Here is a 14,086-nt window from a genome sequence, read left to right as displayed (position 1 = left end):
ACAGTTTGTTTAGTTCCTTTAGGAGATCAAGGTTGATCGGATCCTAGAGAAGACTAAGAGAGTGAATCTTAGTGTGAGCTAAGTCAGTGTAATTGTTAGTCACTTGTAGGTTTCAAGTGCAGTTGTAACTCTTACCTGATTAGTGGATTGCCTTCATTCTAAGAAGGAAGAAATCACCTTAACGGGTGGACTGGAGTAGCTTGAGTGATTTATCAAGTGAACCAGGATAAAATCCTTGTGTGCTTTTCTATCTCTTATCTTTAGCACTTAAGTTCTCGAAAGATTTGTCAAAATCTTTAAGGTGGAAGTTTTGTTCTGAAAACGTTATTCAAACCCCCCCTTTCTACCGTTTTTCATACCTTCAGGGAGTAGTTGCACTCAACTCATGTGGATGAAGCAAATGCTAAAGGTAGGGCTGCTCAAAATATCCGGCCCGAACCGGATCCGGCTTACCCGAGCCCAACCCAAGGCAAACGGGCGGTCCAACCCGGGTTCACGGTTTCACGGGTCATTATTACGGTTCCATGTGGGTTTAAACGGGCAGGTTCGGATTTGAAAAACCTAATCCATCGGAACCCGAACCCGCCCAAGAGATACTATTAATTTTTAATTCAAAACATGCAGTTGTCCCGCACTGTCACACTTGCAGTATTAATGACACACGCTTTTCCAAAGTCACAGGCTAGTAGGCTACCTCTTTGCAGCATTGTCTTTTCAAATGTCAGATTTACTCTTTTTAAATGCCAAAGAAAATTAAAAATCCACCATTAATAATTTATATTGGAGACTAAGATAAAATCCACGTCTTAGGAAACCAAGACCCACTTTGTTGCATAGAGTGGCGGTGGTTTATGTCAGTGGGAGAAACAAGGTGAATGAATACCCATGAATGGAAACTAAAAAGACGATGAGGATGTTGTGAGAAGTTGAGGTAGATCAGGTGATAATGAAGACCAAGACCAAGCAAAGGATGGATCATGGAGATGGAGTGCTACAATGGAGTAGTTGATGACGCTCACCGGAGGGGAACCAAACCATTACAACACCGCAGAAGATCTGGTGGCCGCAGCATGATATTGAGTGTTAGATCTGTGTAGTTGAAGCTTAGCGGAGGCAAACCATAGCATTGCCGCAGTAGGCGCTAGAGAGGATTGAAACTCCATGAACCTCACATCTTAGTTAGCACCATGGTGTCGTCCAATCTGCCATCATCTCCTTCTTTTTTCTTAAATTTTTCTGGGTAAAGGTTTGAGAAACTCGTCTCCTCCAGATCCGATTGAACCCACCCGACTGACCCATTTACCCGCTTAACCCGAAACCCGCCAAATCGAAGCTGTGTTTGGGCGGAATCGGACCACAATATCATGCACTCGGTTTTGATCGGTTGGGAGGTTTTGAGCCCGAATCCGGCCGTAACCGACCGGTGCTCACCCCTAGCTAAAGGAGTATAAAGTCAAGCAAGATGTCATGACATTGTATTGTGACAATCCCAATGCTATCAATATTTCCAAGAATCCTATTCAACATAGTAGGACTAAGCACATTGACATCAGACATCATTTCATCAGAAATTTGGTAGAAGATAAAATTGTCACTTTGGAGCATGTTCCCACTGAAAAGCAATTGGCAGATATCTTCACCAAACCACTTGATGCTACCACCTTTGAGAAATTGAGAGGAAATCTTGGGATTTGCCTATTTGAAGAAGCATAGCAATTAACGCACGTTTTTGCTCTAACGGCTAGTTTTCTCGTAACTACCAATACTGCTGTTATGACATCATCATCAAGGTTGCTTCTTCATTACTCAACTGCTATATAATCATCCCCAACAGCCAAATTTCAATCTCACAACCGGTCGTGTTATTTGATTCCGTAACCTCTGTCCTTCCTTGCTCTCAATTTTTCATCAATTCTTTGAATTTGTTCACTTTGCACTATTTCTTCACCATGTCTCAAGTCTGAGGAAAGCAAGATCCTATCAAAGGCAAGATTGAGAAGACTTCTCTTGGAGTCAAAGTGATGGGTTTGAATGTGAATTCTTCCACTCAATCCAAGAAGGCTTCTGCAACGAAGGATTCAAGAACCCATGCCAGAAAGCACTACAAGTCGCGTACTAAAACCATGAATGTTCTTGAAGCACCTGCTTTTGAGGAAGTTTCCAATGAAGACACCTCTGCCAATGATGTGCCCGATGTTGAGGCATCTGTCTCTCACGCAGAAGCTTGTGTTCCTGATGTGCCTGAAAAGGAGATTTCACCATCTCAGGAATCTTCTTCTTCGTCCAAATATTTTGAATCAGAGAATGAAGCCCACCAGGATGTTTCTTCAGAGGAGTCTAGCAAAGCCCCACCGTCTATTCATGAAGTTTCAAATGCTGAAGACTCAAATGATGTGCCTATGGCAAGTGTTGCTGCCAGGATGAAGAGGAGAAGAAGGGTTCCTGTTGAAGAAACCCCCTCTGTTTCACAGAAGAAGGCCAAATCCACTCCTGCCACCTACACATTAAGGCAAGTGGATATGAAGAGCAAGGGAAAACACAAGGTTGTGGAGTCTTCTGACAAGAAGGTGAAGAAGACTGCTGAGAAGAAGAAAAAGATTCCAAGGGTTGATCTGGAATCTGAGTCTGATATTGAAGCCGATGTCCAGGACATCCTGACTTCTGAGAAGAAGAAATTTTCTGGTAAGCGCATCCCTCGGGATGTTCCCTCTTTTCCTATTGATAATTTCTCTTTTCATGCTGCTGAGAATGTTCTCAAGTGGAAGTATGTTTGCAAGCGTCGAATTGCAAAGGAAAGGGGGATTGGCATTGATGTGCTTGAGTGTAAGGAAATTGTTGCTCTTATTGAGAGGGCTGGTCTGAGGAAGACAGTTCTGGGTATTGGGAAGTGTTATGGGAGGCTAGTGAAGGAGTTCCTAGTCAATTTGTCTGATGATGTTGGTATTCCTGGAAGTGCTGAGTTCAGGAAAGTGTATGTGTGTGGAAGATGTGTAACCTTCTCCCCTGCTGTGATCAACCAAGCACTTGGAAGGAGTGCTGTGGAATTTGTAAAGGAGAGCTGTCTTTGGACTCTGTAGCCACGGAGCTTACTGCTGGGCAAGTGAAGAAATGGCCTACCAAGAAGCTTCTTACTACTGGTTCTCTGAGTGTTAAGTATGCCATCCTTAACAGGATTGGAGTGGTGAATTGGATTCCCTCTCACCATACTTCTACTATCTCTGCCATTCTGGCCAAACTAATCTACAGAATTGGGACTGAGATCCCCTTTCATTTTGGTTCACTGGTGTTTGCTCAAACCTTGAAGCATGCAGAGACTTGTGATGTGAAGCTGCCCATTTCATTCCCCTCTCTCCTAACTGCCATCATCCTGAAGCAGCATCCTGATATTCTCAGAATGGATGATGTGGCTGTATCCAAGGGTGCCTAAATCCCCTTGGATCATCGTTTGTTCCTGGACCCTCATGTCCTAGACATTGATATGCCATCCCGCAAGACATCCATTCCTGTTTTAGTGTCTGCCTCTGAAACTGTTGGTCAATCTGCAAGTGTACAGAATCTACCCGGTTTTAATTTATCGAACCACATGGAATTGGTATGAGAATTCAGTTTAAGCCTCGAGTTCACGGTAGGAAAGCGAGTAAAATTCAGTTTTAAGGTTGATTTCTAGGTGATTAATTAACAAGCAATTGAAATATAAGTGTGTGAGAACAATGGTGAGCATGCCTTGGGTTCTTGCTTAACTAATTCAGTTTTAGTCAACCTATTCTATCCACAAAACTCTGAGTCTCTCCTTGATGCTCTAGCCTAATTAATCATCTATCGAGGCCTCGCATAGACAATCCTCTCAAGTCAAAAGATAGGCACAATTCCTTGACAACCTAAACATTTGCTAAAGGCACTAAGCATGCAATTCAGGCCAACAAACCCCAAACTTTCCTCTATTCCTAGTAGCAAGCATAGAAGGGGTAATCCCACAACAAGTCCCTAATCTATAACAAACTTCTGTTCTATTATAGAAAAGCATAAAGCTAGTACGCGTTCAAGCTTAAAATATGAAGCAAAGATATGGGATTCAAGGGTTTACTCAGAGAATTCATGAATAGAAATAGGAATTAAGATTAAAACATCAAGAGTCTTACAAAGAACCCAAAGCAAGAGGGCTTTAGCCAAGCATGGCTATAGAACCCATACAAGAAAGAAAGGATAAAACCTGGAACATGGACTTGGAGAAAGCTTATCCTCAAGCTCCAGAGCCTAACCTTACTTCTAACTTATTTAGGAATGTATAGAAATGACAAAAGTTACAAAAGAAATGACAAAAAGCCTATTTATAGGCAAACAAGTCCAGTCTGGGCTCTCAAGCGCCAATTAAGCACGCCTGAGCGCCAATTCCAAGTGAAAAAAGTAGCTTTTGGAGGTAATTGGCGCTCAGGCGCTCAACAGGAGCGCTCAGGCGCCAATTCCTCTCTAGCATGATATAAATAGCGAACCAATTGGCGCTCAGGCACTCTACACGAGCGCGTGAGCGCTCTCTACATGCTAGAAAGTCTCTTAAACTTCTTCTTTACTGCCCTTTAAGCCTCCCTTCAATTTTCCAAGCCTCTTGACCTTCTTTCTTCAGCAGTTTCAGACCTGATTACTTAGGAACAAAGCAAGGAAAAATATCTAGGAACTCCAAGAGATTATTAGCATAAAAGACCCTTTATTCAAGTAGAAAAGATATGAAAGTCCTACACTTACTTAAAATGCAAGAAAGGTCCCCATAAAACTATAAAATTACCATAACAAAGTAAAAACACAAATAAAGATAAAAATGCATGAGAATGCATGAAACACTACATGAGACTCAACAAAAAGATTCAAAACAAACAAAGAAATGACCCTAAAAACACTACTAAACTAGGGTCATCACACCACTATACTTAGCGACAGCTCGCCCTCGAGCGTAAAGAACACTCGCTTGCCCTCAAGCGCAAGAAATGCTCCCAAAACAAGTGCTCAACAAGGAATACTTATCACAAAACCGGGGTACAAAGCAACCACAGTTGGTTCCAAGAGAAAGACCCAAAAACCTACTTCATGCATCTTTTGAAAAGAGAAGAGTGTAGAGTCCACTCATGGGAAGCATATAGATCTAAAATCCTAGGATGAGATATTGATTTAGTGCACTGAGCAAACAAGCAGTTCATAGGTTATGGATATCATTCACTCAAGAGCAACAGAGATCAAACATGCACAAATTCAAAGAGACTCCACAAGGGTTGTAATGTTAGCTTGGTGATGTACAAGGTGGTTGGTCCCGAAGGAAGTCTAAAGCTTCAAGCATCTTGAGTGTGGTCATATTAGTAACCCCGGAGCTTTCAACAACAAACTTTTTAAGCACAAGTCTCTTGACCCCTTTTTCAACTTTCTTTTCTTATATTTTTTTTCTTTTTGCAACTTCAACTTGATTAGGAGTTTTTTTTTTCTTTTTCTTTTTCTTCTTTTTTTTTACACTAGGGGCAAGAGACATTTCCAACTTTATTTAGCTCCAAAACAATTTAAAGACCATCAATTTCCCAAAATCCAACTTATCATCAATCCCAATCATTTAGCTAACAAAGAAATCTTCAATAGGCTCAAATGGGACAACTAGGGACAAATGTTCAAGCCAACAAACTCTGAGGCTCAAAAACCTACAAGTCTCAAGAATTGTACAAGTATCACAAAGCATGCAAAGAGTGAAATCAATACAGAACCAAGAAGTACAAGTGAGTCAGGATCCTCTAGAGAAAATTTATGGTGAAGGGCCTAAGATGGGCCCTTATGGACTCACACCAACTCTATCCTTAAGAAACACTCGGAATACCGAAGTCTCATCCTCTCTTCCCCAAAACATGCAATCACTCATCCCCAAAAGAAAATCCAAGTATTCACAAAAACATTTTCGAAAACCAGCACAAGTTAGAGAGCATAACTAAGGGCAAAAACATGTGAGTATAGGGAAGTAAAGACCCAAAAACGACTCTAACTACTATGCATGATCAAACAAAAAAAAAAGGTTCTACAAAGAGAAAATATGCTAAAAATGCATGAATTAACTTAAAGGGAAGAGATACACCTCCTCTCCAAGTCAAGCACAGAGGCTATAGAACCGCCTCCCGCTATTCAGTTGCGTGCTCTCTCCTCCTGCAAAATGCAACAAACAAACAAGCAACATAAAACAAGACTTGGGTTGTCTCCTAAGCAGCCCTAAGTTATAGTCCTAGGTGGACTCTCCTTCCTTTGATGTTAGGAAGGAAATTCCTTACCATCAATCTTTCTTCCACATGTGCAAGGTAGGAAACTTGCACAAAACCTTTGGAACAATTCCTTCCAAGAGAGGGTATCATCTAAACCATCGTACCAAATCCTTGCTCCCCCTTTCAAGGAGTGAGGGAAGAGCTTAATCATGAGCTCATCACTAGTCCCACCTTCCATATTTACAAGGTGACTAGTTTGAGTGAATCGAGCCATGTGGTCTTGGAAATTCTCCTCTTTAGACCCCCCACACTTGTTTTCACTAACAAGCTTGATGAGAGCTTGGCTAAGCTCAACATCTTTTTCACTTACGTTGGGGGTCTCCTTTGAAGACCTGGACAAGCTTTTGATCATATCACAAATAAAATCATCATTAAGGTTAGTTTGTGAATTAGGATTGAAAACCGAAAATCTTACCTTGTCCTTACCAACTCGGAGGATGAGCTGACCCTTATCAACATCAATCTTAGCTCTGCCAGTGGCTAAGAAGGGTCAGTCAAGAATGAGAGGAATCTTTGCATCCTCCTCCATGTCCAGCACCACAAAGTCAACAGGGAATACATACATGTCCACCTTCACTATAACATCTTCCACAATCCCATATGGTGTTTTTAGGGATCTGTCCGCCATTTGTAAGGAGAGCATGGTCGGGGTGACCTCTCCAAAGTTCAGCATTCTAAACATGCTAAGCGGCATCAAGTTGATGCTCGCTCCCAAATCACACAAGGCTTCAACAACAGTCAACCCCTCAATCTCCACTGGGATAGTAAAACTCCCAGGATCCCTTCTCTTCTTAGGCATTTTTCTTTGCAAAATTGCACTACACTTCTCGGTCATCATGATAGTTTCATCAACTTCACTCAACTTCCTTCTCTTATTTAAAATGTCCTTCATGAACTTAGCATAGATAGGCATTTGTTCCAAAGCATCGGAAAAAAAAGGGATATCGATATGGAGTTTCTTAAAAACATCCACAAATTTTGAAAACTTTTTATCCAAATTCTTTTTAGTCAATGCTTTAGGAAATGGAACCTTGCCAATTTCAGGAATAGGATCATTCATCACTCTAGTTTTAATTGGAAAACTCACTTCCTCCTCAACTATTTTCTCACTTTTTTCTCTCTATGCTTTCTTTTCTAACCCATTCAACACTCTACCACTTCTAGTAGTCATAGCAGAAGCACTTTCTTGTTCGGGATTGGGGATAGTATCGGAATGAAGTTTACCTTGAGGCCTTTCGGCTATTTTCTTGGCTAGCTGGCCAAATTGACTCTCCACGTTCTTGATAGCCGCATCTTGGTTCTTATAGTTGCTCACCGTGTAGTTGATGAAGCTCTCCAATAGTTCCTCTAAGCTCTTCTTGCCAACATTTTCACTAACTTGCTCTTGGTCTTGTTGAGATAGTCTAAAGCCTTGACCTCGGGAACCTTGATTAGCCATGGTGCAAAATTCACTAACATGAGGCCCTCCATGAGTCACACACTCCACTTTGGCTATTGTAGCACAAACCAAATTGGTCGCCTTTATGTGATTTTGAATCTCCGCCATTCGTTTGGAGAGTTGCTTGTTGGAGGCCAAGAGCTTGTCGTAAGCTTCAACTTCAAACATACTCCTTCGGGTTTGACGATCATTTTCAGAGTTCATGGCTCTCGCTGCCATCTTTTCTATCAAGTCATACCCCGCTTGTGGGGGAAGAGCATCGAACTCCCCATTAGAAGCCGAGTCCAAACCAAACCACCAAGAATATTGTAGACCATCATAAAACGTTGCAACCAATTCAGCTTGGGTGAGATTGTGTTGAGGGCATTTCCTCAAGAGCTTCTTGAAGCGCTCCCAAGCTTTATAGAGATTCTCTTCAGTGGTTTGCACAAAAGTCATGATGTCTTTTTTTAGCTTCCTCAAAACAGCTCTTGGGAAGAACCTTGTTGTGAATTTTTCTGCTAAGTCTTCCCAAGTAGTGATACTCCCTTGAGGTTGTGAATTAAGCCATTCCTCCGCTACATCCTTCAAAGAAAATGGAAACAAGCTAAACCGAATTGCATCCGTCGGAACATTGTTCACCCGGTAAGTGTTGCAATTCCGGATGAATGTAACGCCCCGATTTCTCGAGTGTCACACAGTAACTAATCACGTGTATTTTCACAAAGAATTTTCACCGATTAATTAATTAATCTTTAATTAATGATAAAAGAACCAATTATTGCGAAACTTAACCCTTACAAAAATTCAATGCGGTATAATTAAAAACATATAATTCGGAATAGAAATAACTTCTTAATGAAAGTAAAACCATAATTTCAAGAGTGCAATAATAAATCCTTGGGCTAAAGCCCTACATCAAAAATCTCGACAGTAAAATAAAATAAATAATAGTCCGGTGCAAAACTCTCAGTCCCACTGCAAAGAACTCCTAGTCCTAATCCTGTTTCGGACTGTCAGCTTCTGCTTCATGCGCCCTCTTCTTGGCCCGTTCCAGCATGATCACACTTTTCCGAGGTCCCACCCTGAAGCACTTGGGACAACCAGGAACGCGCTGCACCCGGACTTCCGGCTTGACTTCAGGTGGCGGAGACTCCACTGCCTCCTCCTCTTGTAAGCGTGACTCTACTGTCGCGTCCTCCGAATGGTCTTCTTCTGTATCCTCCGAAGTATCTTCTTTCACGGCCTCCTGAAACCTAGCTGGAGGATGTGGAAACATGATTGATCCGTCCCTAAGAACCTGACTTGCAATGAGCGACCCAAATCAGTTCCTTGCCAAGAATACTGCACCGCCGACATAAATCCTCGCACTCCGGAATTGTCGGCCTCCCAGAGTCGGTCTTCATTTGGACTATCCAGAACAATCTCCACCCTCGTGATATCCTCCATATCCATCGAGAGCGGCATCTTCCCCCCCCAAATAAACAAGTAAACACAAAACAGGGTCAGGTCCAACAGAAAAATAACAATCACAAGTACAATAGTATCACAATATAAACGTTATATGTCGTTTATGGATATACAGTCAGTTAGTCAGTACTAACGGATCCTCACATCGCACAACCCACCAAAACTCCTTGGCCAATCTCGATCATCCGCAGATGAACAATTCTCGGAGGGGACCGCAGTACCACCCTCAATCACGTGGAGACCTAACCGACTCATCCACAAATAACTCAGGGAGAACCACACAGTCAATCCCTATCCCATGACTAAATCATGGTTATCACGTGGAGACCTAACCGGCTCATCCACAAAACACCCTCGCGTGCAAGCCCATCGTTCTCATGGACCATAGTCTACCTGACCTATGTCCGCTAATTAATTTCACTTGCAAGCGAGTCACAACATTATTAATTCTCTTTCTTTTTGTTCTTAAGGCTCTAAAGTCAAACCTAGAATTTTATCTTCCTTTTATACCACATCATTCATAAAACAACATCCAAAGTCACAAGGGGATTACGGCTAGGTGAGCGACCCTTGGACAACTATTCAACAACAATATCGACACAAGTTCATGCATGACATATCATGGTAAATTCTTTAAAAGACTTGACTAACGACCCATGCATGAAAAGAAAGGAAAAAGTGCCCCGAACCCTTGGAAATAGGGTTCGGGCGAACCTCAATGAGGCTCTAGGGTTTTGAAAATAATTTTGTAATTCAGGTTCCCTCTGATACGATTGTCCTGCACGATGCTGGGACAAGAGGTTAGACAACCGCTTAACAGTAAAATAAAACTTAACAACAGAAACAATAACACACAGTAATTGTTAACCCAGTTCAGTGAAAACTTTCACCTACGTCTGGAGGGTTTGCACCCAAAGAAAGGAAATCCACTATCTCAAGATTCAGGAATTACAGACACTCATGAACAACTCAGTTCATAGTTCACTTCCTAATCTACCCAGTGTATTTCTACTTAGAATCTCAACCTAAGTATGAGAGCCCCTCTCACTTTCTCTCAATCACTGCCACAGTGATTGGTGAACACAATGAACAAGTAGAGTTTGAACGCAATCAAACACACATAATCTCTCTTTGCTTTATAGAATCAGTGAGCAAAGTCAGATTCACAACTAACAAAGGACAAAGCACAAACACAAATCCTTAAACACTCGATCTCTCTCTATCAGCTTCGACCATCTTCAAGTTTTAGGTCTTCATCCTTTTATAGACTTCAGCAGCGGTGACATGGGCTCTAGGGTTAGCACGGGCTGAAGAAACAGATTGCAGTAACAACAATTCAAAACGCAATCTTGATAGATTCGGTTTCTTATTGCACAAGATAGAAACCAATCTTTTAACAAAGATTGTTTCAACAAATAACAACCCAACAAATAAACCCTTATGGAATAGCTACTTGCTCCTCAAGTAACTCAAAAACATATCTTCAGTAAATCTTCAGAGGGCCCACAACAGAAACACAAGCTGAGGACTGATGCCCTAGCTTCACGAGGTCAGATGCCACGACATCTGCTTCGACAAACGGTTGTTTTGACAAAATGCATGGCAACATGTTCCAAAAATCTCCCCCTTTGTCAAATTTTGTCTAAAACAACTCACAATCAGAGATGATAAAAACTAGAGAAACAATTCTCCCCCTTAGTCAAATCTCCCCTTCAACTAATGCAACTCCACAACCAACTACCATACTTCAGAAGGCATAGTTGGAACAAAACACTTAGCAGCACAAACACACAACCAGAAGTACAATCAGGCCTTAGCATATGATGACACCAAAATAGATCAGCTAAAAACATCAACGTTTCAGAAATACTGCCATCAAAAGTTAGCAACACATAAGCTATCAGAAATACTGCTAATCAGAGGCAACGTTTCAGAAATACTGCCATCAGAAGTTAGCAGCACATAAGCTATCAGAAAATGCCTCTTGAAACAAACATAGCCATGGTCTTGAACTTGTCTTCAAATTAAACAGACTAAAGCTAACACAATCAAAACACACATAGCAAGAAGCAACTTCACAGTAGAAACATAGGTCTTCACAGCAGTACCACAAAATATTACAGACCACATAGCATATAGAATCTTCAATCTCAACGCAAACTACTACTCCCCCTTTTTAGCACAAATTTGCAAATGGTGCATCCAAAAACAAAAGAAAATAGCACAAGAACAGAGCAAACTAGTCTTCAGAACTTGACTCCTCCCCAGACCCGTCTGCACTGAAGGTGCAAAAAACACTAGAAAGGGGGGGTTTGAATAGAGTTTTTGAATAACGGGTATACTTTTAAGCTTTTTCAAAACTCAAAGATAAAAACTAAGTGCTGAATGATAGGAAGCAAAGCACGCAAGTATTTTATCCTGGTTCACTTGAGATAAAAGCTCAAGCTAATCCAGTCCACATGTGAAGGTGATTTCTTCCTTCTTCTGATGAAGGCAATTCACTAAAATCAATGAGTGTTACAACTGCACTTTGCTACCTGCTAAGTGACTAACAATACACTGATTTTCTCACTAGTATCCTCTTAAGAAGTTGATCTACCGATCCTCTTAAGACTAGCCAAAACACTGAATCAACCTTGATTCAGTCCTCTCAAGATCCGACCAACCTTGGTCTCTTAAGGAACTTTACAATGTGATGTAAAAGGTTTCGGGTTTACAATGAGTGCTTCTAAAAAGCGAATAGTAAACTCAGATATTTAAGAACAGTGAAGAAATAATGCTAAGAGATTGGTTCGTATATGTTGAATGTTTTCAGCAAAGTTTCTTAGTCTCTTTCTTCTTTCTTCAGCCTTTATATACTCCAAGACTTGTGATGTAGCCGTTGCTAGGGTTTTATCCGTTGGAGTGGCAATTCTGTAATATCAGACTGCTAGGCTGAACGAGGTAGGTGGCGGACAGACTGAGACTTGTACGACGTTGTACTGTGATAGTGACCTGTCCTTTCACCAGTTGACTTGAGATCTGAAGGCTTCAGATGAACGTTGGTGAAGCTTCTGATCATCGTCAGACTGAAGCTTGGATTCTTCTGACCTTGCAACTTCTGCTTCTGAACGAGTTCCTCAGAACTTCTGATCGTCAGAGCTAGAATAGTTTGGGCAACTGCTTGCAAGTCTTCAGAACTTCTGACTCTGGTTCTTCAGATCCTCTTGAGAGCTTGTGTCTTCAGAACTTCTGAAGGATTTGCCACTGTTCAGAACGAACATGGTAGGATAAAGAGCTCTCTTTTTAGTAACCTTTGGTTCTTCTTCTTCTGAACGAATAGGCTTGGGTCAGATTCAGAACCTGTTTGGCACATCTTAAAAAGACAAACGTTAGGGTACCACAATTGTTCATCATCACAAACCTTAATTGTAATTATCAAAACATAGAGATGCAACCACTGATGAAAACTTGATCTTACAATCTCCCCCTTTTTGATGATGACAAAACAAGTATTTTGATGAACAATTTTTACACAATAAACTGAATACACAAGAGAGAAAAGATCAGAGATTAAACTTATCCTTGTGTATCGGTTTTGCCTTGCTCTTTCTGAATCTGGGATAACACCTGATTCTGAGCTAGGGTCTCCCCTGACTCCCCCTGAATCTATGACTTGATGAATTGGTGAAGAATCTAGATTCGGAGTCTGGTTATGTGATCAGAATTTATGCTTGAAGAGATGTATACTCATCAGAAGTGATGGTTCAGAACCTAGCGTATATCACTTAATAACATAGAGTCTTGTCCAGTTATAATTGGAATAATGCGTCAGAAGCAGATTAGTTCAGAATATGAACAAAAATGTATTCCTTATTTGAGACACTTGACAATATCTATGTGCTATAAATATTTGATACTTGTTCTCCTCTACTGGTTTTATATAATATACAAATTTATCAAAACCATTTTATGTACTCCCCCTTTTTTGTCATAATCAAAAAGAGTGAAAAACAAAACCAACAATAACAATAACAAGAAAGTGGATGCAAAGAAGAGATGTTATTATTACTGAACGGAGAAAAAGTACAGAGGATTGAGAGGAATGAAGAAGACTAATCCTAGATATATAGGAAGGCTCGAGAATTCTTCATGGAGAGAAGTTGAAGGTGTAGGGGACGAATGTCCTGATAAATTGAGGCTAACTGAGTAGCCAAATCTTCCTTCAAAGCAGTATTCTCCAGGACAGCCTCTGGATCCGCTTCATTGTGACCTTCTTCATATTCCAGAAGCATGCAAATGCCTTGGAACTGATCTTCAACGTCCTTCCGGCGAATGGTCAGACGGAGGAGGTCATTCAGAACTTCTTGAAGATTCTGAAGACAGTGAGTCTGATGAGAAGTGAGCCAACATTTCAGAAGATTCTCAATCTTCTCAAGAGCTTGAGAGATCTGAGAAGATGATAGATTGACACTCCATGGAAAGAATTGGTCAAATACCATAGTCTTGAGTTCAGAAATTGATTCGACAGAAGTCATTCTTGAACCAGAGTAAGAGAGGATTGAAATGAATGATTGTGAAGTGAATTGCGTTGTGATGGGGAAGAAGGATTGCAGAGAATATAAGGAGAGAAAGTAACAGAAAAACATGCATAAAACTTATCAAGTCATAAAGGCATGTGAGTTACTAAATGGACGGTGCATTGAATCAGAGAATAAGAAATTAACACAGTCAACATGAAATAAATTCAGTCATAACAAATAAATGCATGCATGATAGAAGTGAGGGATTCAAGGCTTGGAAGTGGAAGGAAGGTTTTCCATCAGATACTTCATGATTGCTTCCATTTTGCTTGAGGACTCCTGAATTTGCTTGCTTTGCTCATTCTGAACACGTCTTGTTGCTCAACCATCTGAAATAACCTCTGCTGATCATCCTG

At 41.0% G+C, this 14,086-nt stretch overlaps 1 protein-coding gene and 1 non-coding gene across 2 annotated transcripts; both read left to right on the top strand.

Moving 5' to 3' along the window:
* The first annotated feature begins 2,021 nt into the window (after positions 1-2,021).
* On the top strand, positions 2,022-3,427 carry LOC130744542 (uncharacterized). Its single transcript, XM_057596716.1, has 2 exons — positions 2,022-3,073; positions 3,172-3,427. The coding sequence occupies exons 1-2, from the start codon at positions 2,022-2,024 to the stop codon at positions 3,425-3,427; spliced, it is 1,308 nt and encodes a 435-aa protein (XP_057452699.1).
* Positions 3,428-8,068: 4,641 nt separating this feature from the next.
* Positions 8,069-8,175, top strand: LOC130709574 (small nucleolar RNA R71). The gene has a single exon (XR_009010050.1). It is a non-coding gene; the product is annotated as a small nucleolar RNA R71 (small nucleolar RNA).
* Positions 8,176-14,086: the final 5,911 nt, after the last annotated feature.

The sequence above is a fragment of the Lotus japonicus genome, chromosome 3 (assembly GCF_012489685.1).
Source record: "Lotus japonicus ecotype B-129 chromosome 3, LjGifu_v1.2".
Lineage (NCBI taxonomy): Eukaryota > Viridiplantae > Streptophyta > Magnoliopsida > Fabales > Fabaceae > Lotus > Lotus japonicus.
Note: the sequence above shows the minus strand (reverse complement) of the source record. Positions and strands in the feature narration are given on the sequence as shown.

Excerpts from the sequence above, each read along its gene's own strand:
- LOC130744542 (XM_057596716.1), top strand. The coding sequence starts at position 2,022 with ATGGGTTTGAATGTGAATTCTTCCACTCAATCCAAGAAGGCTTCTGCA. Across the intron at positions 3,074-3,171 it reads GAGAGCTGTCTTTGGACTCT|GATTGGAGTGGTGAATTGGA; the intron begins GTAGCCACGGAG and ends CATCCTTAACAG.